Source organism: Osmerus mordax, chromosome 14, assembly GCF_038355195.1.
Source record: "Osmerus mordax isolate fOsmMor3 chromosome 14, fOsmMor3.pri, whole genome shotgun sequence".
NCBI classification, from domain to species: Eukaryota; Metazoa; Chordata; class Actinopteri; order Osmeriformes; family Osmeridae; genus Osmerus; species Osmerus mordax.
The window spans coordinates 16,387,239-16,412,170 of NC_090063.1; the positions used below are offsets into that span (position 1 = coordinate 16,387,239).

Here is a 24,932-nt window from a genome sequence, read left to right on the forward strand (position 1 = left end):
GAGCTGTTCACATTTGGATAGGAAATGCTTATGTCCGACAGAGGGCGCTCCAGGGCCATCTCACATTCTTAATGTTCTAATATTGCTTGAGATGACGTTGTTGAATGAATTAATGTATCCTAATTGGACCTCAGTTTGTGAAGTTGGAAGCTTGAATCATTCATCGAAATGTGTTAATCATACCTCCCGCGTCCATATCCATCTGTATATGCTTTCTTTTAGGTCTGTGAGCGGCTTTGCACAGTTAGACAGTATTTGGTGGTGCTGTCAAGTGGGTTGTTGAACCTGTTATATTGTATTATCCTTCATATTGTCCTTGAAATGTAACAAAAATGCGTTTGGAATCCGTGTATCCCTAGTGACCCAAATGTTGTATTTTTTGGCCGCTTTGAGTGAGGATCAGCCTGACAGTTTGAAACGACGGTTGCCATCAATCTGTTCTTCATAGGGAAAAGGCTTTGGTGCTGAGAGTTAGAACAGCTGGATGATGCATTAAACCAGTTTGATGTTGAAGTTCACGAGAGCCAGTGACTACTTCCACCCCTCGCTCGACACGAGGCTCAGCCAGGAAGGCCTTCATCTTCTCTCTCAACCCTGTGAAGCCATGGGCTCCAGTGAGCATGCTCACGGGTGCTCAGCAGCACTCCTTCTGGCCAGAGAGGGTACTGCACCACCGGGAGATCAGGCGAGTAGTAGGCCTCTGGCCTTCACAGCAACAACTGCCTGTTTCTATAGCGTCAACTCGGCTCCTCAAAGCCACAGCTTGTCTGCTTACAAAGGTATGCTAAGGAGGGTCATCTCGGTGGGGGGGGTCATCTCGGTGGGGGGGGGGGTTATACAGCAACCTTGCTGGGCCTCTTGAATTCTATCTTAGGCTAAAGTTCAGCAAGACAATCCTCATTACCTTGTTTCTATAGGAATTACTTTGGTAGTTCAAGCAAGTACGTTAGTGTGTAGTCACCGCTGTTGCTGACTGTACTTCCTGTGGAGGCAGGTTGGATGGCTGTTTGTAGTGATTGTGTTGGTCGGCCCAGTTTCTAATCTGGAATTGTTTAAAGGGAGGATTTATTTTTGGTTAATGTATCTCTGTTGTTTAGCAGAGTCTCAGTTTTTAGGTTGTTAAGGGGCATGTTGTTAGGCTTAATCATTGTGTTGCCGCGCAGCTCACACCAGAAGGTAGAGCTTCAGCGCACTTCCCTGTTGCCTGTTCGGAGGGAACGTCTCCTTCAGGTTGAGTGCGAGTCTACTCTCTGTGACTCTGAGTCTGCTCGCTCTAACACCCTCAGCTTCCTTCTCTCAGGGAAGGTACAAGTGACAGACTGGACTTCGTTCTGTTCCAGGTGGCATAGACGTGTAGTCATCTCAGATGTGTTCTCAGGACTTAGTTTGGGTTTTTCCATCCAATCCCAAGAAGGCGATAATACAGGAGGGTTAGAATGTCACCTCAGTACCCTAAACGGAAGGATAGGAAATCTGATAGTCTCAAACGGATGTTCTTAGACGTCTTGATTGGATTAAAGATAAGGTCTTAGTCTCAAACGCAGCTCCTCTGAGAAGGAGACGAGATGGGAGAAACATTTGTATTGTATTTTGAGTCTCATGTCAAGTCTGTCCCTGGAATAGAAGTATGCAGTTCCAACAACAGCTTTTTTCCGGAAAGCCAAATCCAGATGCTCTGTTATTTTACGGTTGACAGATCCCACTTCTCTAACATCTTAATCATAGATCTACTGGAAAATATTGCGTAAGGAGTGGCAAATGTCATTAAAGACAAAAAAATGTGATGTTAGATTGTGACTCAGTAATTGAGACTAATTCAAAAGGATGATATCGTGACTAGGCATGTAGAGAAACAAGGTAACCGCTCCTGACCAATCCCTTATTGTTGTCTCTAGATGTCGTTTCACGAAATGGCTGCAATGTTGTTTTTTTTTCCTCCTCTTCCTTCTCCATGAAGAACAGCAAGGCTCCATCTGGGCATGCTCAGTGAGGGCCATGTCGTAGCTTTCTGTGGAGAGTTGGTCATGTGACCCAGCCAGGGACGCCTGCATGTATGGTAACTGGGGAGCTAGACATTTGTGTGTGGATCTCTACACTCTCTCTCTTCCTTATCAGTGAAGGCTCCCCTTCTTCTCCAGGTACTTCACATTTACATTTAGTCATTTAGCAGACGCTCTTATCCAGAGCGACTTACAGTAAGTACAGGGACATTCCCCCTGAGGCAAGTAGGGTGAAGTGCCTTGCCCAAGGACACAACATCATTTGGCACGGCCGGGAATCGAACTGGCAACCTTCTGATTACTAGCCCGATTCCCTCACCGCTCAGCCACCTGACTCCTACTACTTCAGTGGCTCTTTAAGAAAAAGCAGTGTTTTGTTTTCATTTAATTCTCCCCAATTCTCCGGACGGAGACAGAATATGTAGACTATCACATTTTGAGCTTTTAGACCTTAAAAAAAAAAGCCAGTATGGGAATTCTTCCATCTCCACTCCACGTTACTATAGTAACAAATCACCATTGAGGAGAGAATGGACTCCTTTCTATAGTAACAAATCACCATTGAGGAGAGAATGGACTGGTTTTAATGATTGGTGGATCGATCAAGCGATTTAACTGGGTCGTTCGTCTTGAAACGACAGGCTTTTGTCTTTCAACTTGTCAGACACAATATTGGCACAACCAGTCCTGGAATGTGGACTTGGCTGGGCGGGCCACAGCTCTCTGTTCACGCCGGAATCGTCCCTTGTAATGTATCCCGGCCTTGATAATGTAGGCCAGACACTGCCCATCTCCCACACGCAAGCTCTGGGCCCACTGAAATAGGATGAAACATCCTTTTAGGTGACTCATCTGAACGGCAGACATTGCCAGTAAAATAGCTGTCTTTGTTTAAAGGCTGCAGTCGGAGACGCCTGTGGTTGAGTGATCGTTTTCTTTGCCAGCATTGAAGCCCAACTGTCAAATGTCCATCTGACACTGTCCCGTTTCTACCCGGTAACACAGCTTAAATGTGGGCTTCAATAGAAAGAAAGAAAGCCTGAGATCTGAGTTATTTTGTTCTTTGCATGCATGGGCTCTTTGTGATGCACAAGGCTCAGCTAATAAGAGATGTTCATTAAATGTTCCTCTGACAAGGGGTTGTTTTCTCTCTGTGTGTTGTCACTTCCACTGTGTCAACTGCAAGATCCTGTAACATCCTGGCCCTGCACTCCACATTGTTCTTCTCTGTTTTCGAATAACTTTCGGTCTCAAGAAGGAACTTGACTCCTGAACAAACTGTGAAATTCTACCTAATTTAATGACCCAACATGTGTAAGGTTGTGTGTTCCATTGGGGTGTTTGGTTGTGAGTGAAGGGACTGCTTTAAGCTGGAATCCTGCCTGGCAGTTTACAAAGCTTCAAAATGGCTGACATTGCATCGACTGAGCATGCTCAGTATAGGCTGACTATGTCTACTAAGCTATGGTGACAAAACCTTCCAAACCTCCACAGCACGAAGCCAGCATTACAAAAGAGGGCTGTACAGGTCTGACGTGTTAAATTAAAAAAACAAAATAACTTAGTCTTTTGCTGAAACTGTCTTTTCATTGACTTGAGGAAGAATCCCTGATTAACTTTGAAGGACTTTGGATGTACTTTTAGTGTCCTTATCCCAAAACGACCCCCTCGATAGCTAACCTACATAGTGCCTGTCTAAACTCCACAACTGTCATGTGATCAAGGTGTGAACTACAGACTGGGAATGATATTAGAATTCTCCCGAGTTGAGAGATGGAAGATTAAGAGAGATATTTAGAGCAAAACTGTTTCAGCATGTCTGAATCCGACCCCTACACTTCCGAATGTAACTGTGCTTGTAACGCATTGTTCTTTTACAGTCAGTAAGCATTCTGAATAGTGGAATTTCTTTCAACGTTTGTCATGCTTTATTGAATAGTTTGTAAGTGAAGTGTTACAGGAGAGGCAGGGGGAGAGGCAGGGGGAGAGGCAGGGGGAGAGGCAGCGGGAGAGGCAGGGGGAGAGGCAGGGAGAGAGAGACAGAGAGAGAGAGAGAGAGATAGAGAGAGACAGAGAGAGAGACAGACAGAGAGAGAGACAGAGAGAGAGACAGAGAGAGAGACAGAGAGAGAGACAGAGAGAGAGAGAGAGACAGAGAGAGAGACAGAGACAGAGACAGAGACAGAGATGTAGCAAGAGCCAAGGCCGGATTGGAACCCCGCTGCACTCAGGCCTACCGGGGCGACCCCTGTAGTGGAACATGTTTATAAGTGAGAGTCAGTTGGCTGAGCGGTGAGGGAGTCGGGCTAGTAATCTGAAGGTTGCCAGTTCAATTCCCGGCCGTGCAAAATGACGTGTCCTTGGGCAAGGCACTTCACCCTACTTGCCTCGGGGAGAATGTCCCTGTACTTACTGTAAGTCGCTCTGGATAAGAGCGTCTGCTAAATGTAAATGTAAATAAGTTGTTAGTTTGATTCTCTCGGCCCAGCTCCATCTGCGTCACGCTCCTCTCTGGAAACCTCTTCCTTCCGTGATCGTGCCACCAGGCCACGATCACGGCACAGTCCCCATTTCAAACAGGAATATCTCAACGATCCTCTTCCTCAACCCTGCGTTTACAATAAAGTATGCAGCTGGTTCACCTGTCTGTTGCGATTGAGCTGATATCATCGTGTTGTCTGCAACGGCTCCCAGCCCTGGGGCCTGGTGGAGATAAGAGGCTGTTGGTAGGGTGGAGGTGGCGATGGAGTTATCTAACCCTGCTCCCCCTATCCGCTTCAGCGAGGGGTAAACTTATGAAGACCCATGGCTCCTCCAGCCTCCTCCTCACTGTTCCACGGCCTCCCTAAACACCAACCGCTTTTTATTCTATTTTCTTCCTCCTCCTCCCCCCTTTTATTTTTCTTTCTCTATAAGCAGCTCCTGAAATGGCCGTTCGTTCGTTGGCGCTAAGGTCTTTAAGCGTTCGAGGGGGAGCCAGGGGAGGGGAAGAAAGGGAAAAAAAAGGGAAGCCATTGAAATTCGAACTGACTGGGCATGCTCTGTGGTTGCCCTCCGTGCAGAGCTACCGACAGAGGGAGCTGTGGGGTCACATGACCGACGAGGTGAATGTGTGCATGCGGAGAGAGGAAGGAAGAGGAACGGTCTGTTCGAGACTCCCGCTCGCTCGCTCTCTCACTCTCTCTCTCTTGCTCTCTCTCTCTCTCTCTTGCTCGCTCTCTCTCTCTCTCGCTCTCTCTCTCTCTCTCTCTCTCTCTCTCTCTCTCTCTCTCTCTCTCTCTCTCTCTCTCTCTCTCTTGCTCTCTCTCTCTGTGTCTGCCTCAACCTCTCCTTCTCAATGGAGGCCAACAGAAAGCAGGTATGATGCTTGCTGCAAGCGCACATTTCATCAGTGAGAAAGAGGCATTAATGTTCTCTTTCCCCATTGTTGGTGCTGAATGGTCTGCTTTGTAGGCGGGTTGGGTTTCTGTGTTTCAATGTCTCGGATGTAGATGCTCTTTTTACCAGAGATTTTTCCTTGTGTCATTGGTTGCTTACTCCTCTGAGTCTCGTGGCCTGGTCAGAGTTTGTCATGAAGGCCTTTTCAGCCTGCTTCATCCTACTGCTTTTCAGGAATTCCTCAGGCTTTCTTTCTTTCTATTGAAGCCCACATTTAAGCTGTGTTACCGGGTAGAAACGGGACAGTTTAAGATTCTTCATGGATTGGTCCAGGCTTTCGGCGAAAGACACACCTGAAGTAGTGACGGGACCGAAGGGATGGGTCTGGTTGCGTTTTGGGCTGTGGTGTTCTGGAAAGATCCTTTTGAAATCGGTGACTGTCTTCTGTTCCTTAATGCCAGGTTCCTCTTCAAACCCTGATTCTTCAGATCTTTTATTGTATTTTTTTTAATTATTATTACATAATCCCTCACTCTCTCTAACTAGCTGTCTATCTCTGTCACTAGCTGTCTATCTCTCTAATGAGCTGTCTATCTCTCTAACTAGCTGTCTATCTCTGTCACTAGCTGTCTATCTCTGTCACTATCTGTCTATCTCTCTAACGAGCTGTCTGCTGTCTATCTCTCTAAACAAGTTGTCTATCTCTCTAAACAAGCTGTCTGTCTCTAAACGAGCTGTCTATCTCTCTAAACGAGCTGTCTATCTCTCTAAACGAGCTGTCTGTCTCTAACGAGCTGTCTATCTCTGTCACTAGCTGTTTCTCACTCGGAGGACTCAACCTCTTCCTCAAAAGCAGAAGAGGTTTCCCCTGGGCGACGTCCCATATGATCACGAGCATCTCTGCCCACATGCTGCTGGTCTTTTTGGGTGGGGTGGGGGCGGGGGTGGGGTGGTTTGGTGGAGGTCGTCCACCTAACGAAAAAGCTAATTTAACTATAAACGGCAAGTTTTCTGCAAGACTATAGCCAAAAGTATCTTTATATCTCCATAGCCTGCACGTCATTGTTATAAAACATGTAGACTGTTTTTTGGCTGCGGTGCTTGGCAGAAGCACGGCCATGTTAAGATGCTACTGCCTGTTTACTCATCTGGCTTAACTATGTAGAAATGTTTCAGGATTTTTTTTCTTTTCTTTATTGTGTGGTAGCTCAGAGTCCACAGGTGTAGATCAGGATTCTCAACCCCCAGCCCCCCCCCCCTCTCTTCCCAAATCCATGCTAGTCGGTCCACCATGTCCCCCATCTAGTGGTTAAAAATCAGCAGTTGGTACGTAGTGTCAGTAAACAATCTGGTTACGAAATGGCGGAGATCTGCAGACGGCCCTTTTTCTCTCCCCTCCCCCTCCCTTTCTTTCTCCAACATGCAGTTCCTGCTCTGACCAGCAGGGGGAAAGCTGAGGACTCACAGATGTACAGTTGTAGGAGGTTTCTGCAGTTCGCGAGAGGGCGTGGGTGGGGGGGGGACACGGACGGACTAAAGGGCTCCTCTCCCTCTCTTACCTCCGTCTGGCGTAGATCTTTGGAATCGTTCACGCCTGAGCTAGCTGGCCTTGTAGTCCTGACAAGACCAAGGCATCTCTGACGGTGGGCTCTGACAGTCCACCTGCTTCCCCTCCTCTCTGCAGCTCAGCAAGGCTCCTCTTCCAGATCTGGCTGTTGAAAGATGTCTTGAAAGAGAATAACGTACATCATCAGACATGCCTGCATGTTGTTTTGGATCCTAGAGACAATAAATACAGGGGGGGGGGGGGTGTCCTCTGAAGGCAAAGGAGTTGTTCTGAAGACTTTCTGTGCATCAACTATCAATGATTTGCAAATCTACTGCGATGTGAGGCCCTGGAAGGGTGTAGGAAATGATGTGGGGAATCCTTCTATATTTCCTCTTTAAACATGCCTCCAATAGCAAACCTGCCTCCTCCCTGAGTTGTGTGAGCCCACACTGAGTACAGGTTGGGAACTGATTGTCCTCGGACCTCTCCTGCTCTGATTTCGAACAGCACCTTGCATTTTTGCGGGCTGGGCATATTGTTGTGGGATTCTTCTTGAACCGAAATGTACTTCTGTATGGAAAACATCTCTGTCAGACGTGCACCCAGTCCAGAGTGCATGACTGAAGGTGAAAGCCTTCCTGTGAAAGTCATTGTGAGTCTTCCCTGTTGTCCCAAGTCTCTGATCATATGTGTCGAGGACCGATATCTACAAGGAATTGTCTGGGATAAGGCTGAAGGTAAACTCTTAAACAAGGGGTTTCTGTCACCAGTCCAGAGCCTGTGGCTCCAGACCGCTTCAGTTTTTGATGGTGGCAGGGTGCCAAGACGGTTGTCGGTGCGTCGTGGGGAACATGTCTGCAGGGTTTGGAGAGGGAGGTGTCTGAGCGAGTCAGGTGTCTGAGCGGTTAGGGAATCGGGCTAGTAATCTGAAGGTTGCCAGTTCGATTCCCGGCCGTGCCAAATGACGTTGTGTCCCTGGGTAAGGCACTTCACCCTACCTATCTCGGGGGAATGTCCCTGTACTTACTGTAAGTCGCTCTGGATAAGAGCGTCTGCTAAATGACTAAATGTAAAATGTGTCTGGAGACAGCTGGTGACCGGGCTAGGCTAGGCTGAAACCTCCAGAACAGGAGTACAACCTTTACACAACATTTACATTTACACATTTAGTCATTTAGCAGACACTCTTATCCAGAGCGACTTACAGTAAGTACAGGGACATCTCCCCGAGGCAAGTAGGATGAAGTGCCTTGCCCAAGGACACAACGTCATTTGGCACGGCTGGGAATCGAACTGGCAACCTTCAGATTACTAGCCCGACTACCTCACCGCTCAGCTATCTGACTCCCTCAACAACAACAACAACGGTGTCTTTTACTGTGAAGCGGCACTCCTGGAGGACACTGAGAGAAGCAGTGTTGGAGCAGGAGCCACCTTAAAAGCTGACACTTTCTGGTGGTTGCAGAGGCAGGTGTCTGGTGAAGCGACCAATCAGAAGGCAGGAGTGAGGAGTGACGTGGCTGGGGGCGGGCTGCTAAGGGGGGGGAGGGGGTAGATGCTGAACCTCCTGTCAGCGCTGAACCTTCTGACCTGCTCCGTCTTCTCAGCTGTGGTATTCAGTTTGCCAGACTCACAAGTTGGAATCCCTGAGCTTTTGAAGAGGTAGATCTGTTTTTTTTTTGCTGCGTGAAGTCTTCTGTGTTTCCCTGGAGTCAGCATTTCACAAGGCTGTCTGTCTGTTTGGCCTGCTGTTTCATTATTATATTTTTTTCCAAAGTTAGAACCATGTAGGTCTGTTGCTGTGGACAAGAAACTTGATAAAGTGTTTCAGTGTGAAAAGGGCATAGGGTTAGGCTATTCTTTTGTTTGTGTTGGGTTGTTCCCGTAAGGATAAGGAGCTAAATCAGATGAGGGAGTCAGATGGCTGAGTGGTGAGGGAGTCGGGCTAGTAATCTGAAGGTTGCCAGTTTGATTCCCAGCCGTGCCAAATGACGTTGTGTCCTTGGGCAAGGCACTTCACCCTACTTGCCTCAGGGGGAATGTCCCTGTACTTACTGTAAGTCGCTCTGGATAAGAGCGTCTGCTAAATGACTAAATGGAAAAATGGAAATGTAAGGATAAGGAGCTAAATCAAATCCTTTTTATTGTCATTCAACCATATAGGCTACACTGAAGGTCTTGAGTGCGGTTCCAAGCAGTAAAGCAATTACTAGCTATATACTAACACAGTTTACACATTGTACAATATACACTGTACATTATCACCAGACACAATTTAGTGGTCTAGCTTTGTTGCTTTACCTAAAGCTAAAGAAGCATGCCAGACTTGATCTCGAGTTGTTTGTTTAGCGTATGGGAAATGCAAGCAAAGAAGATTACCTGAACCAAAGGTTTCTCCTCAAGTGGTTGGGTGCAGGGGGTGTTCAGTCATAAAGCCAATGTTGGAGAGGTTGACATAGAGAGAGAAACAGATGTGTGGGGAGAGAGCAAAAGAAACGGAGAGAGCAGGAGAGAGGGAGAGAGCAACAGTCAGGGTGATTAGCTCAGAGTCGTTAAGAGCTTCCCTGTAAAGGGTTTGATTATGCAAATAACTCTTTTCCTCCTCCTGGGGCTGTTAGTCCTTCCCAATGACGTTATCTACTGGACACCATGTGGGGAACTTCCCATTGGACCAGTCACAAACTTATGTTTACCCTTTAAGAATTATTGTTTGGTGGTCTACCTCTTGATTGGCCTCGCCATTGTTTGAAGCTACCCACAATCCTGGTAGTGTTCCTAAGTCTTTGGTTGTCAAGTTGCCAGCAATACTATATGCTGTTGTCCTAACGATCCAACAGCAGTGAAATCCGCTGTAGGCGACACCTTTACTAGCTGGACATTAACAATGTGTCATTAACATTTTTATTTGTATAGCCCTTTTTGACAGTGTCACAGAGGGCTTCACATATACCCATAAAACATCTTCTCCCATCAGCCCACAGGTGTGGGTAAGAGTGTGGGCCGAGGGGGACCAGCTGCGGAGAAGATGGAGTCCACCGGGGGGAGAGAGGAGGAGGAGGAGGAGGAGGAGGAGGAAGCAGGTGGGTTTGTCTCCCGAGATATCAGACAGGCTGATGTCCAACAGACATCCATGAGACTGACCGGTGTGTGTGTGTGTGTGTGACTGGTGTGTGTGTTTGTGTGTGTGACTGGTTTGTGTGTGTGTGACTGGTTTGTGTGTGTGTGACTGGTTTGTGTGTGTGTGACTGGTGTGTGTGTGTGTGACTGGTGTGTGTGTGTGTGTGTGTGACTCCTCACAGAGAGAGACAAGAAGGCCGCAGCCAGGCTAGCATCGTCTCCCAGGCCGGAGGCGGAGCTAAACGGAACCTGCGACATCACAAAGGCGGGTGCCAGGCACCAGAGCCCCGCCTCCTACCCCTCACCTAGCAACAGCTCCCAGCCGGTCGCCGAGAACGGCTTGTTGGACCTGGAGCTGCCCCCTCACGGCTCCCTCACGGGCAGCAACGGATACATCCTCAGCAAGCAGCAGGAGGGCGCGTTGGGTTTGGCGTTAGGGGCCGCCCCACACAGGACTAGCTGGTCGCCTTCGGGCACCGCAACAGGGGTGGAACACACGGACAAATCCCTCCCGCCCTCGGCAGCCGGGCGCGGCCCGCCTCTAGGAGTACCGAGGGGTGAGCCTGGTATGGGGACCGCGTCAGAGCAGGGGCCCACAGAGACTGAAAATGGAACCTCCCCTGGTCATCCACCTACCGCAGTACACAGAGCACGCAAGACCATGTCCAGACCTGCCTCCAACCAGACACTAAAGGTATCCCTCAACCCTGCAGTCACAAGGAATGAGCGGGTCATGGAATTTGTCGACTTATATAGTCGGCGATCGCCCTTTTCGTGACACGAGTTTGAGTTGTGGGTTCTCCTGCTGTTGCTACATGCTGTTTTTTTGTTTTCTTTGTCTTCTCCAGCTTTTAAACAGGGAATTAAAAGAACCAAATAGTGCGAAAGAGGAGAGCCGGGTAGGACCAGAGGTGGAAAAAACTCCTCCACCGCCTCCCTCCCAGAACCAGCTACCTCAGAGCCAAAACAACCTGCCCAGTGCCCCTCCATCCAAACCCACGGCGGGTACGATTTTTTACCGACATACTGGGATACGCAGTCAGGACAGCTGTTTGGTTAACATGACTTCTACTCTATTTTAGTATATTCTATTCTAGTCAATTCAATAGTATATTCTATTCTATCGTTTCCCGTTCTGTTCTTTCTTTTTCCGTTCTATTGTATTGTGTTCCGTTCTATTGTATTGTGTTCCATTCTATTATATTGTGTTCTGTTCTATTGTATAGTATTCTAGGTCACTGAGATGAGTGTGTAGAACGTTGCGGAGGTCTTCTTCACCTGCAGCGCTCTCTGCAGCGCTGTCTTCTTCACCTGCAGCGCTCTCTGCAGCGCTGTCTTCTTCACTTGCAGCGCTCTCTGCAGCGCTGTCTTCTTCACCTGTTTCCTCTCTGCAGCGCTGTCTTCTTCACCTGTTTCCTCTCTGCAGCGCTGTCTTCTTCACCTGTTTCCTCTCTGCAGCGCTGTCTTCTTCACCTGTTTCCTCTCTGCAGCGCTGTCTTCTTCACCTGTTTCCTCTCTGCAGCGCTGTCTTCTTCACCTGTTTCCTCTCTGCAGCGCTGTCTTCTTCACCTGTTTCCTCTCTGCAGCGCTGTCTTCTTCACCTGTTTCCTCTCTGCAGCGCTGGCGTTCAGGAAGAAGAAGAGGAAGATGGGAACGTACAGCCTGATTCCCAAGAAGAAGACCAAGGGACTGCGTCAGAGGACCATGCTGGAGATGTTCACAGAGATCCAGCAGTCTGCCGAGGGGCCCCAGGTCTCTGCTCACGTACACCACATCCTCACAAGCAGAGGCTCTTAGAAACCAGAGCTCGGAGAAAAGACCCATCTTGGTTTGAATGTCAAAAAACTCTGTGGCCGCCGACACGACGGGCTCTTCTAAGACCTTCTGAAACGGTTCCTCTCCTTCTGTGGCCCCCGTAGCCCAAGGAAGAAGCCCATCTGAACGGGGAGAGGATGGAGAACACCTGGGAGGAGGACGAGTGGGAGGAGGAGTCTGAGGAGGAGGAGGAGGAGGAGCAGGCCAGGGAAGGAGGCGTCGCCGCCCAGGAGAGGAGACTTACAGCAGGTCCAACTTCTCAGGTTGGAAGCCCTTTTACCAGAAAGACCCGTCCTGCTTAAAACAAATAAATATAGATACAATCCAGCGGGCCTTTGTCATTTTCAATAGACTTCAAGTCAATGGCTTTATTCAATAGAATTTGTCCAATAAATGGCTTCACTGGGTTGAATTTTTCACCTTTTTGTGAAAGTATCTTTAGTCGGATGTTGAATTGGATTGTGGGTGATGGCTTGTTGGAGCTGAAAGGTCTGTTTCCTGTTTCCTGTGTGCAGGGGGTGCTGGGAGAGGAGCAGTTCTCCGAGGACTCGGGCGAGGAGGAAGGAGAAGACGAGGACACCGAGTCGGACCTGGTAAACTCTCACGACTTTAACGAGGTGCCGTGATCACACTGATAACTCCTCTGACACGCGGTTCTGCTCTTCCAAAGAGTTCCGAATCCAGCTTGAAGAAGAAACTCAAGAAGAAAGCCAAGGGGGACAGTGCCTGGCTCCGGCCCTCCAGGAAACGCAAGAAGAAGCTCAAGTCCAAGACTGAGCTACGCACGTACGGCCTGTCCCAGCCTCAGACCCAACCCGGCTTCAGTGAGGAGTACTCAGAAGTGCCCCTGGAGTACCTCAACCTCCCAGCCCAGGAGAAGCTGCTCTCCTCCCGGAGCCCCGGTGAGACACCTTGGGGAGACGGGGTTGTTGTTTACGAGGGGAGGTAGAGTGGATGTGAAGGTCCTTGGTCAGGGTGTTATTTTCTCCCGTGCACTGACATGTCCAAGCGCTCAGTAGGAGGAAGACTATAGCTGTGCTGAGTGAGGCCGCTCTGTCTCGCTCTGTCCCCGCTGGGCAGAATGAGTCATCACAGCAGCATGGAGCCATCGCCCCCTGCTGGGAGAACCGAGAAGTGCTATTAGAAGACCACATGATTTAGTTATATTTGATGGCGTTCTTATTAGCATATTGTAATGCCAAACTAGACGGTGAACATTGAAATGGTTTGTTTTAATGGTAATTATTGTGCAGATTTATGTAGTTTAAATATGTGTATACAAGTTATCTAGGTTTACATTGGGTTCTAGATGTTTATTATGGGTGGGAATCTTTTGCTACCTTACAATTCGAATCGATTCTAGGGGTCACGATTCGATAAAAAATCGAATCGTTTTTTTTGTTGAAATTTATGAATCGATGTGAATCGCTTAGAAGACTGAATCGCGATTCGAATGTGAATGCGATTTTTGTTCCCCCACCCCTAATGTTTATATAGGTACCCAGTATAAATGCACGTAGTGTTGTGAAACTAAAAGCACCGCGGGGTGGCCTGCCTCTGCCTCAGGTGTGTCGCAAGCGGCGTCGGGCCCTGATGCCGACCCGGCCCAGGAGCTCCCGCTCTGCAGCTGCCGCATGGAGACGCCCAAGACCCGCGAGATCCTCACGCTGGCCGACAGGAAGTGCATGGCCACTGACAGGAAGTGCATGGCCACGGACAGGAAGTGCATGGCCACGGACAGGAAATGCATGGCCACGGACAGCGTGGACGGCCTGCTGAGCCGTTGCCATGGCGCCGTGCAGAAACAGCAGATGATGAGGCCGTCAAACTCCGTCCAGCTTCTGGTGCTGTGTGAGGACCACCGGGGGGGCATGGTCAAGCACCAGTGCTGCCCAGGATGTGGCTTCTTCTGCAGGGCCGTGAGTACCTGGCGTCCCCCCCTGGGCCTGGAGGGTTGGGGGTAGGGGAGATGCATAGTGAGAGTCAGAGGAGGAAGGTCCTGTTTGCTATTGTTATAAATGTGTGTGTGTGTGTGTGTAATCTACTGTTTATGTATACATGTAAACAGTACGGTGGGAAATTCTTAGGCACCCAAGTTTTTTTTTATTTTTATAAAAATTAAATGTCTCCATTTGAGGTAGAATAAAGTGCATTGTTGAGAATTTACTCACAGTACTGTATATTATATATATTTAACATATACTATATATTTACGTAGCATTCATTCACATATATGATAATACTATGTGATTAGGCTTGAGCATGACTGTGGGGTAGGGTTCCTCGCCGTGCTCCAGGGTCCTCTCCGTGCTCCAGGGTTCCTCGCCGTGCTCCAGGGTACTGAGTTGTTCCTGACGTTCCCCCAGGGAACCTTCATGGAGTGCCAGCCGGACGTCAGCATCTCCCACCGGTTCCACCTGTCCTGCGCGTCCGTGCTGAAGGGTCAGAGCTTCTGCCCCCACTGTGGAGAGGAGGCCAGCAAGGCCAAGGAAGTCACCGTCGCCAAGGCCGACACCACCTCCACCGTGACCCAGGCGCCCCTGCACGGACCAGCCACGCCCGGGGCCCTGGAGGGCAGGGCGGACACCACCACTGGAGGGTAGGTGGAGGGTGTTGGGTGGAGGGGGCTGGGAGGAAGGTGGGGGGTCTGGTGGGGGCCTTAGGGGGGGAGAGAGGAGGGGGCTGGGAGTAGGTGGAGGAGGACTGCAAGGATGGGTGTGGTAAGGAGAGGGAAGGTAAGGAGAGAGATGTTGTCTTTATAATCAAAACTATTATTATATGACCTTAAAATTATTAAAGGTAATAAAATGTACCTTGATTATCTGCTCACTTTCCATGTGCACCACTTGTATATCATCTTGGATAAAGGCTTCTGTTAAATTAATCAAATGCAGTTTATAATCCCCATCTTGCCTGTTAGTCCTCGTGCGATGGTCGTAGTGACCTGTGCCGTGTTTTCCCCCTCAGGCCGTCCCGTCTCTCTGTGGGAGCAGAGCAGAGCGGCCGAGCCGACAGCTCTCTGCCTGGCCCTCCTGGCCTTCCTGGGGGTCTGCTGCTGGAGGCCTTTCCCCCCGCCGGAGGCTCCCGAGCTGGGGCCCTGGTGGTGGGGGTGGGGCTGGGTGGCGTGGCCCCCACCGGAGCCCCTAAGGAAACCCTGGAGAGCATCCTCCAGGCCCTGGACACGGAGAAGTGAGACGCCAAGTTAGAAACGTCAGCTAAATGTGTAAAATGTAAAATAGACCAATATAAGGGCAGGTTTAGAGTGCTGTTCCGTATGCTTAACTATCCTGATTTATCCTTTGTTACGGTTGTAACCGTTTTATGTTCCTGTGTGTGTGTGTGTGTGCGCCGTGTGTGTGTGTGTGTGTCAGGCCTAAAAAGCTGCGGTTCCACCCCAAGCAGCTTTACGTCTCGGCCAAACAGGGAGAACTCCAGAAGGTTCTACTCATGCTTGGTGAGGACATCTCCATCAGGATGACGACACCATTTGATCAAAGTGTATAACTGCCTCTGGCCTCAATTTGAAAGACTTACATTGAAGATAAACAACTCCCGTGCCCCCTATGTGCACCTTTTGAATTTCATAATAAAAGTCTTTCTGAACAAGTTAAAAGTATATGTATCTGCCTGATAGATTAGTTTTCCTCCAATGGATGAGTCTATCTGATATTTAATCTTTGTCTGTCCACCAGTCGATGGAATTGACCCCAACTTCAAGATGGAAACCCAGAACAAGCGCACCCCTCTCCACGTCTCCGCAGAAGCGGGCCACCAGGAGATCTGCCACCTGTTGGTCCAGGTGAGCCACACATCGCAACCAGGAAGTGAATGCTGGGTTCTCAAGCACTTCCACCCGGGGTTTTAGCCATCGACAGTTAGCCTCCACGCCTCTCTTAAGTGACCTCTGACCCCTGCTGCTCAGGTTGTCTGTTATCACTCACTATCCTCTCCCTCCACTGCCGTGTCCTCTTGCTGTTTAACGACCTCTGACCTCTCCTGTTCAGGAAGTATGTGATCATAAGCATAGATATATATAAACACTAGATGTCTTACGGCGGAGTCTAGAACGTCCGCACATGGTGGCCATCTTGCTAGTCAACTCGCTCACCCATAACATTGTGTTGAATCTACATGTACTTTTTAAATGACCATAACTTGCTCAATTTTCAGCCGATTTTGAAACGGTTTGGTTTGTTATCAACGTCAGAGATGTACATTCAACACAATGTTATGGGTGAGTGAGTTGACTGTAGCAAGATGGTCGCCATGTGCGGACGTTCGACTCCGTTGTCCAGCAATGCGGACGAGACATCTAGTGTTTATATATATATATATATATATATATATATATATGATCGTAAGTATCATCTCTCTCCGCTTTCAAGACTCCCTTCTCGTGGCATGAGGCAACAATCACTTCAGTTTATCCGTGTAGCTAGTTGAGTAGCTAGGTGCATGATGTGAGGTCAGTCGGTCTCCCAACTATCTCCGCAGATCCTGACTCTTATCTGTATGACAAGCTTACCGATAAAACATTTGATGTCACAATCGAAGGAGCAACTTCAACTGTTGTTTGCGTCTGCTAAATGACTAAATGTTTGCAAAATTTGGACGCAAAATTCCATCTTTATTCTCTTTATTCATCGCTCTGGATAAGAGCGTCTGCTAAATGACTAAATGTTTGCAAAATGTGGACGCAAAATTCCATCTTTATTCAGCCGTTAGTGGTGAATATTCCCGGAAAGATCCAGCATGTTTTGTCCGCGTGCCGTCCCCGCCAGGCCGGTGCGAACCTGAACATCTGTGACGAGGACCAGCGCACCCCACTGATGGAGGCGTGCGAGAACAACCACCTGGAGACCGTCAGCTACCTGCTGAGGGCCGGCGCCGGGGCCGCGCACAAGGTACGCCAGACTGGACAGAGCAGTGGCTCCCAACCCTGGTCCTCAGGGGACCCACTGTCCTGCCTGTTTTAGATGTTCCCCTGCTCCAACACATCTGATTCAATTGAATGGGTCGTTATCCAGCTCTGCAGAAGCCTGCTTATGACCATTTATTTGAATCAGGTGTGTTAGAGCAGGGAAACATCTAATACAGGCAGGACAGGGGGTACCTGAGGACCATGGTTGGGAACCACTGGGATAGAGCACTTAGTTCTGTTGTGTTTTGTGTAACAGTTATTGTTATATAAAGCCTGCTGTTATGTTGATTTCACCTTGTTTTTTGTTGTTGAACTTCTTGTCATTATTCTCAAGTGTGATTTGTGTTCTCTAGGATGTGGAAGGATTCACATGTCTCCATCTAGCTGCAAAGATCGGGCATTACAACATCGTGGAGCACCTTCTGTCCACCAGACTGGTGGACATCAACTGTCAGGTCTGTGGACTATGATGCGCTTCCTCCAAGGGAAAATCATTCAAACGTTTCCATATGTGAAACCCTTCTGCTCCAATACTAGGTCTAGCTTTTGCAGATTCTATGTTGTCTGCGTTGCACCTCCGACAAATGTATAGATTAAATGTGTATATAAATGTAATATATAATATGCACAATACTTTGCAAAAGTTTCAGGCACTGCACTGCGGCAGTATGAAGGTGCAATGTTGAGAAACGTTTTTAGTAATTCAATTTCATTATAAAAAATTAAATAAAAATAATTGTGCCTGAGGGCTTTTGCATAGTACTGTATGTAAACTTTAGATTGTACATACAGTGTTAGTGTACCAGGTGGTAGGTGTGTGATGCCAGGTGTTCACGTGTTGTGAAACCTTGTCTAGGATGACGGCGGGTGGACAGCCATGATCTGGGCGACCGAGTACAAACACCTGGACCAGGTGAAGCTGCTCCTATCTAAGGGGGCGGACATCTACATCAGGGACAAGGTGTGGAGGGGGTCCATGAAGAGATGTTGGAACCGCAACACGGTTTTTGACCTCATCATGACCTTCCTTGGAATAAAAAAAAACATAGTTTATTTTTACATCTGTGTGCATCTATGTGTGTGTGTTTATCTGTGTGCATGTTCCTTGGTTCTCCGGGGGGTGTAGGAGGAGAACATCTGCCTCCACTGGGCAGCGTTCTCCGGCAGTGTGGAGATAGCTGAGCTGTTGCTGGAGGCACGCTGTGACCTCCACGCCGTCAACGTCCACGGAGACTCCCCGCTGCACATCGCTGCGAGGGAGAACCGTCTGGAGTGTGTCACGTGAGTCTGAACCTGGGGGCGGGACCTCAGAACCTGGGGGCGGGACCTCAGAACCTGGGGCGGGACCTCAGAACCTGGGGCGGGACCTCAGAACCTGGGGCGGGACCTCAGAACCTGGGGGAGGGACCACAGAACCTGGGGGTCGGGACCTCAGAACCTGGGGCGGGACCTCAGAACCTGGGGCGGGACCTCAGAACCTGGGGGAGGGACCTCAGAACCTGGGGGAGGGACCTCAGAAGCTGGGGGTCGGGACCTCAGAAGCTGGGGGTCGGGACCTCAGAACCTGGGGGAGGGACCTCAGAACTTGGGGGAGGGACCTCAGAACTTGGGGGCGGGACCTCAGAACCTGGGCCGGACCTCAGAACTTGGGGGCCGGACCTCAGAACTTGAGGGCGGGACCTCAGAACCTGGGCCGGACCCAGGGGGGGACCTAGGGGGTGAAGAGACTGTCGTTCACCGCTGGGTGAGGTGTCAGTGAGTGCGCTGGCGGAGCCAGACGAACGTGGCTGAACTTCTTCTCGTCTCCCGGGCGCCAGGCTGTTCCTGGACCGCGGTGCCGATGTGAACCTGAAGAACCGTGAGGGGGAGACGCCCCCAGACTGCTGCAGCCATAGCTCCAGGGTGTGGCTGGCCCTGCAGGTCAACAGGAGGGAGGTGGAGGCACGCAGCACACCTGGGGAGGAGAGGACTCTCAACAGGTAGGATCTCTCTACCTCTCTCTGCCTCTTCTCTCTCTTTCTGTGTCTTCTACATTTACATTTAGTCATTTTAGCAGACGCTCTTATCCAGAGCGACTTACAGTAAGTACAGGGACATTCCCCCCGAGGCAAGTAGGGTGAAGTGCCTTGCCCAAGGACACAACGTCATTTGACACGGCCGGGAATCGAACTGGCAACCTTCTGATTACTAGCCCGCTTCCCTAACCGCTCAGCCACCTGACTCCCTTCTCTTTCTGTCTCTCTCTTTCTGTCCATCTGTTTCTGTCTCCCTTCTTCCTCTCTCTCTCTTTCTCTGTCTGTCTATATTTGTATCTTCTGTTTCTCTCTCTCTCCCTCCTGTAACCCGAGGCAGTGTACCAGCCATCTTGTGTACTTAACGGTATCTTCCCGTCAGAGTGGTTATTGTTATTCATGCTGTTTCAGCATTCAGCTCACCTGTCTCCCTCCGGCTCTCTACAGAGACATAGCCAGAGGCTACGAGAGAGTTCCGGTGCCATGTGTGAACTCTGTGGACAGCGAACCCTGTCCAGACAACTACAAGTACGTCCCTGTCAACTGTGTCACGTCCCCCATGAACATCGACAAGAACATCACGCATCTGCAGGTGAGCTGCACGCGCTCAGGCCGGCCCTGGCACAGGCCGGCACCCAACTGGAACGCAGGTGCTGGGGGGGACTAGGATGGCACAGCAGTGAAAATTAACTATCTCCATCCCTCTCTCCTTCCCTCCATCCCTCTCTCCCTCCCCCCTGTTTCTCTTACCCTCCATCCCTCCCCCTACCCCCTCTCTCTCTCCCTCCCCCCATCCCCCCTCTCTCTCTCCCTTCCTCCAGTACTGTGTGTGTAAGGACGACTGTTCATCAAGCAGCTGTATGTGTGGGCAGCTCAGCCTTCGCTGCTGGTATGACAAGGTAAGACTGCTGGTATGATAAGGTAAGACTGCTGGTATGACAAGGTAAGACTGCTGGTATTACAAGGTAAGACTGCTGGTATGACAAGGTAATACTGCTGGTATGACAAGGCAAGACTGGACAACGTCACTGTTAGTCTGTAAACCCAAACAGTTGTCTGTGAACAGGAAAAGGGGAATTATGTCTCAATAAAACATCAATGTAGTAGTTAATGGGAACCAGATCAATGATTAATGAAAATGGCCTTTAAATTAAAATGTAGGTGACATGCCACATGGTTTGTGATTTAATTCAGAAGCTCTGATGCACTCATGGACTTAGTAATTAATCCCAGCAGGTCTAATGCTTCATCTGGAGTTGAACTTTTCAATCCTAACTTTGGACCATAGTGTGAACTGGCCTTTAAACAATATATAAATACTTAGATTTAGAGAAACAAAATTATACAATATAAAAAACGAAAGCGATGACCAGCATGTTCTCATTTCGGTTCTCAGGAGGGTCACCTGCTGCCAGAGTTCTGCCTCGAGGAACCGCCTCTCATCTTTGAATGTAACCATGCCTGTTCCTGCTGGAGAAACTGCAAGAACCGCGTGGTGCAGAACGGATTGAGGTACCGATCACAACCAGGGCTCAAAATGAATCCCGTCGTCCCGGGGGTGATGAAAAATAGTTTAGAAAAAAGTTTTTCAAACCTATAAAAACGTTTTTCAAAAACTTTTTTATTTTTTTATACAATTTCAACCTTTCAAAACATTTTCTTCAAAAAAATTTTTTCAAACCTTTTAAACCTTTCAAAACTTGTTTTCATAAAAAAAATTTTTACCTTAAACTTTTTTTATAAAGTGTTAACAGCCCCACCATGAAACAAGCAAGACAATTGTGTATTCTATTGTGTATGTATTCACATTGAAATTCAGACATTGATTTGAGCCCCACAACTGTATGGATTACTTAGATGGTGTTGCAAATAACCTAGACCCATTGTCAGTATGTCAAAATGCAAAAACACAAGAATTTATATTTTGGGACAGGTTCAGTTTGGGACGGTTCATTTTCCACTTCGGGGCGGTACTGGGAGAGTGAGGAAAACAGTTAGTTGTGAGCCTTGATCACAACTGAGCTCAACTCTACCTCCAGTACTGGCCACTACGTTTCCTATATTGATTTTTAACAACCTACAGTGCATAATTGTTCAAGTATGTGCCCTGTAAGCATTTCATGAACATATGAGGTGAAAGGAAGGAAGATAATGCTTCTTTCTCTCCCTCAGGGTTCGTCTTCAGCTCTTCAGGACCGTTCAGAAGGGTTGGGGCGTCCGGGCTCTGCAGGACATACCCCGGGGGACGTTTGTGTGCGAGTACGTCCTGCTGTTCCACATCTGTCGGCCATGTTTGTTCCACCTCTGTCGGCCATGTTTGTTCCACATCTGTCGGCCATGTTTGTTCCACCACTGTCGGCCATGTTTGTTCCCCCTCTGTCGGCCATGTTTGTTCCACCTCTGTCGGCCATGTTTGTTCCACCTCTGTCGGCCATGTTTGTCCCCCCTCTGTCGGCCATGTTTGTTCCCCCTCTGTCGGCCATGTTTGTTCCACCTCTGTCGGCCATGTTTGTCCCCCCTCTGTCGGCCATGTTTGTCCCCCCTCGGTCGGCCATGTTTGTTCCACCTCTGTCGGCCATGTTTGTTCCCCCTCTGTCGGCCATGTTTGTTCCCCCTCTGTCGGCCATGTTTGTCATCTGAAATCATTGACGTGGAACGGCGACATGCTGTTCGTGAGGGTAATCGGTGACTTCCTGTGTGCAGGTACGTGGGAGAGATCATCTCGGATGTAGATGCGGACGTCCGCGACAACGACTCGTACCTGTTCAACCTGGACAGCAAGGTGAGTGTCTTCAGAGCAAAACGGTCTAACTGGACCAGTAAAGAAGTGAGAAAAAAATAAAATGAAAATAAAACCTTCAGCGCTTCAGACTGCAGGTCGATTCTGCAGGAGGGTTTTAATCACATTGAGAGTGATGAAGATATATATTTTTTTTGAAACACTCCTTTTTAACAGACCTTTTCATTCCTGTCTCTGAATGGTCACCCTTTAATAGATTATGAAACACTTTCACTCCCCTCTCTCTTTCTCAGTTTACCAGGTGTTCTCTCCCCTTTGCCATCTGTGCGTTTAAAACACCTTCATCGATTTCCCCCCCGGCTGTTTTATTTATGTTTTCCGGCAGGTGGGTGACGCGTACTGCATCGACGCCCGTTTCTATGGCAACATCAGCCGGTTCATCAACCACACGTGCGAGCCCAACCTGTTTCCATGTCGCGTGTTCACCACGCACCAGGACCTGCGCTTCCCCCATATAGCCTTCTTCGCCTGTGAGAACATCAAGGCCGGAGAAGAGCTTGGGTGAGGCCAAACTACAAGATGTAATGATATATATATATAAGGGAGGGAGATCCGAGGGAGTCCGATGGCTGAGCGGTTAGAGTATCGGGCTGTTAATCAGAAGGTTGCCGGTTCGATTCTCGGCCTTGCAAAATTATGTTGTGTCCTTGGGCAAGGCACTTTACCCTACTTGCCTCAGGGGAATGTCCCTGTACTTTACTGTAAGTTGCTCTGGATAAGAGCGTCTGCTACATTTACATTTAGTCATTTAGCAGACGCTCTTATCCAGAGCGACTTACAGTAAGTACAGAGACATTCCCCCCGAACCAAGTAGGGTGAAGTTCCTTGCCCAAGGACACAACGTCATTTGGCACGGCTGGGAATCGAACTGGTAACCTTCAGATTACTAGCCCGACTCCCTCACCACTCAGCCATCTGACTCCTGCTAAATGACTGAATGTGAATATAATCTCACGTGAAAATCTGATGTGTCCTGATCTGGTATGCCGGTTTTTGGATTTTAGAGCCGGAAAAATTAATCCATCATTAATTCATTTTGGAGCCTTATAATTGGGATGTCGTCACTAAAACCTGTTGTCGTTTTTGATCTAATACTTCCTTGATTCCCTCTACCAGGTTCGACTATGGAGAGAGTTTCTGGGACATCAAGGGGAAGCACTTCAGCTGCGAGTGTGGTGCTACCAAGTGCAAGCACTCTGCGGTGGCCATCGCCTCTCTTCAGGCAGACAGCACACCCGAAGACCCCCAGCAGCCCAGCGCCCTACCAGACACCAGCTCCTCCACCACCCCCTCTAGTCCGCCCTCAGCCCCGCCCTCAGCCCCGCCCTCAGTCCCGCCCTCAGTCCCGCCCTCAGCCCCGCCCTCAGCCCCGCCCTCAGCCCCGCCCTCAGCCCTGCCCTCAGCGCCGCCCTCAGCGCCACCCTCAGCCCCGCCCTCAGCGCCACCCTCAGCCCCGCCCTCAGCCCCGCCCTCAGCCCCGCCCTCAGCCCCGCCCTCAGCCCCGCCCTCAGCCCCACCCTCAGCCCCGCCCTCAGCCCCGCCCTCAGCCCCGCCCTCAGCCCCGCCCTCAGCTCTCACCCCTACCAGGACCACCAGGCCAGGGGAGATTCCCTCTCCACTCTCCACTGAACACAAACCCAACCCCAGGGCCAATGCTGTCCACTTCCCCAGCAGTCGTCCTCCGTTCCCCAGGCCACTATGATGGACCATCTCCATCCGGCCTATGGAGGCCTGTCACAGACAGATCCGATGCACTATCACCCCCCCGCAGAGACCCCTCCCAACCTCTCCACCACACTCCCACTTACAACCATCAGCTCCTCACCAGCACAAACTCTTTCAAAACTTCTATTCAAACTCTTCTTGGTGCGACACATTTGACAGAAATAACTTGTGTGTGTCTTGCGCACCTCAATGAGTGTACAGATGCTGTGGCGTGCGTGCGCCGAGCGTGCGTGTGAGAGTAAGTCCCTGTGTTTTCGCTATTTTAAGCCTCCCTCTTGGTAGTATCATCCTGGGAGGACTGTGTTCCTTGTCGCTGGTCTGAGTCTGGGGTGGACTGAACCAGGATATTCCTTCTGATCTGCAGGATGCACCTGTTGCATGCTGGGTTCTCTTATCCTCTCACCAAACCACAGAAGAAAACTACACCTTCCAGTTTCTAACTTTTTTGTGTTTTTACCTCATGTTATTTTTTGATTAAGAAAGAGACAGTTGGGGGGGGGGGGGGGGTTGGGGGCATTTTTCAACACATCTTTTACAGGTCATCCTCTTTCTCTAATATTTGTAATAGGAAAATTGTGGTTAGTGCCAGATATGTGTATATTATAAAACCAGTCATTTCACCAATCATTTGTATTTGAATAATCTAATTTACAATCTGAAAATGTGATGCACATGTTTAGGTTATTTTATGTTGAACACCTTCTGAGGTTAAGTTTCAAATGACCTTTAAGCGCTTTCACATGAAATTAATGTAGATCTGAGGACGATGAAAATCTAGTGGAGTCAAACAGACGGGGGAGTGTACAGTGAAGACCATTCCAATCATTTCTATCCAGACAGGAGCATATTAAAGACAAGGAGAGTTTCAATGGCTATTTACTATTTACGTGTTGCTATAAAGACCCGTATATTAAGCATGGCTTCCCATGAAATGGCCTTGTTGTTGAGGGTGTTGTGGTTTAGAAAGGGGAGCAAACGTGGAGTGTTACTGGTCTTCCAACTTTAGTGTGTGACTAGGACTGACATGACCGATTTGTACAGTTTGTACCATACATACCATACCGTTCCTGCAAAACAGGTGGATATTTCACTTTTTGGTTGATTCAGCAGAATTTCCAACCAAGCATGTTTATGGGGATGAGTCACGAGTCACAAATCGTTAATTTACGACAATTATGGAGGGATCAGCTGGTGAAACGCTAATGGGGTAAAACGAAAGCAAATGGTGCTGTCAATGGTTCTCTCATTTTAATGTTGTATTGCTTCAAAAGTTAATACAAGTTGTAAAGTATGCTGATTTTGTTTTTTTTACACATTTAAATTTAACTTTTCTTTTCCTGCTTTTTTTTTTTTACCTGTAGCTACTGTAGTTAGCCTGTTTCAATTTTGTTCCATGAATTAATGTTGATGGAAACCTACGCATTTATCTCCCTGTCTATTAAATGTGGTTAGTTAGGCCTATGGTAGTGATTCTTGTGTACATTTTCTGCAAGCTTTGAATACAGAAATGGTAATAAAAATGACCATGACTTACTTTCTGTTACATACTTCTGGACTGAGACATCCATACAATTTGGTTGTACCTTTCTTTTTCAATAAATTTACTACTAGTGGA

The 24,932-nt window shown here is 48.8% G+C and overlaps 1 protein-coding gene across 2 annotated transcripts; it reads left to right on the forward strand.

Annotated features, from left to right (window-relative positions):
- The first annotated feature begins 679 nt into the window (after positions 1 to 679).
- ehmt1b (euchromatic histone-lysine N-methyltransferase 1b) lies at positions 680 to 24,932 on the forward strand. 2 transcript variants are annotated; one of them, XM_067249942.1, is made up of 26 exons: positions 680 to 779; positions 9,902 to 10,007; positions 10,227 to 10,738; positions 10,893 to 11,049; positions 11,663 to 11,796; positions 11,964 to 12,122; positions 12,375 to 12,452; positions 12,530 to 12,761; positions 13,426 to 13,778; positions 14,226 to 14,458; positions 14,827 to 15,048; positions 15,231 to 15,313; positions 15,552 to 15,658; positions 16,641 to 16,763; positions 17,134 to 17,235; positions 17,637 to 17,741; positions 17,907 to 18,061; positions 18,598 to 18,759; positions 19,240 to 19,384; positions 19,614 to 19,691; positions 20,189 to 20,304; positions 20,965 to 21,051; positions 21,496 to 21,574; positions 21,918 to 22,093; positions 22,709 to 22,887; positions 23,044 to 24,932. In XM_067249942.1, the coding sequence occupies exons 2-26, from the start codon at positions 9,953 to 9,955 to the stop codon at positions 23,292 to 23,294; spliced, it is 4,083 nt and encodes a 1,360-aa protein (XP_067106043.1). In that variant the 5' UTR covers positions 680 to 779; positions 9,902 to 9,952; the 3' UTR covers positions 23,295 to 24,932. The 2 variants fall into 2 exon arrangements, with proteins under 2 accessions (XP_067106043.1, XP_067106042.1); XM_067249941.1 differs by lacking the exon at positions 680 to 779 and adding an exon at positions 5,276 to 5,358.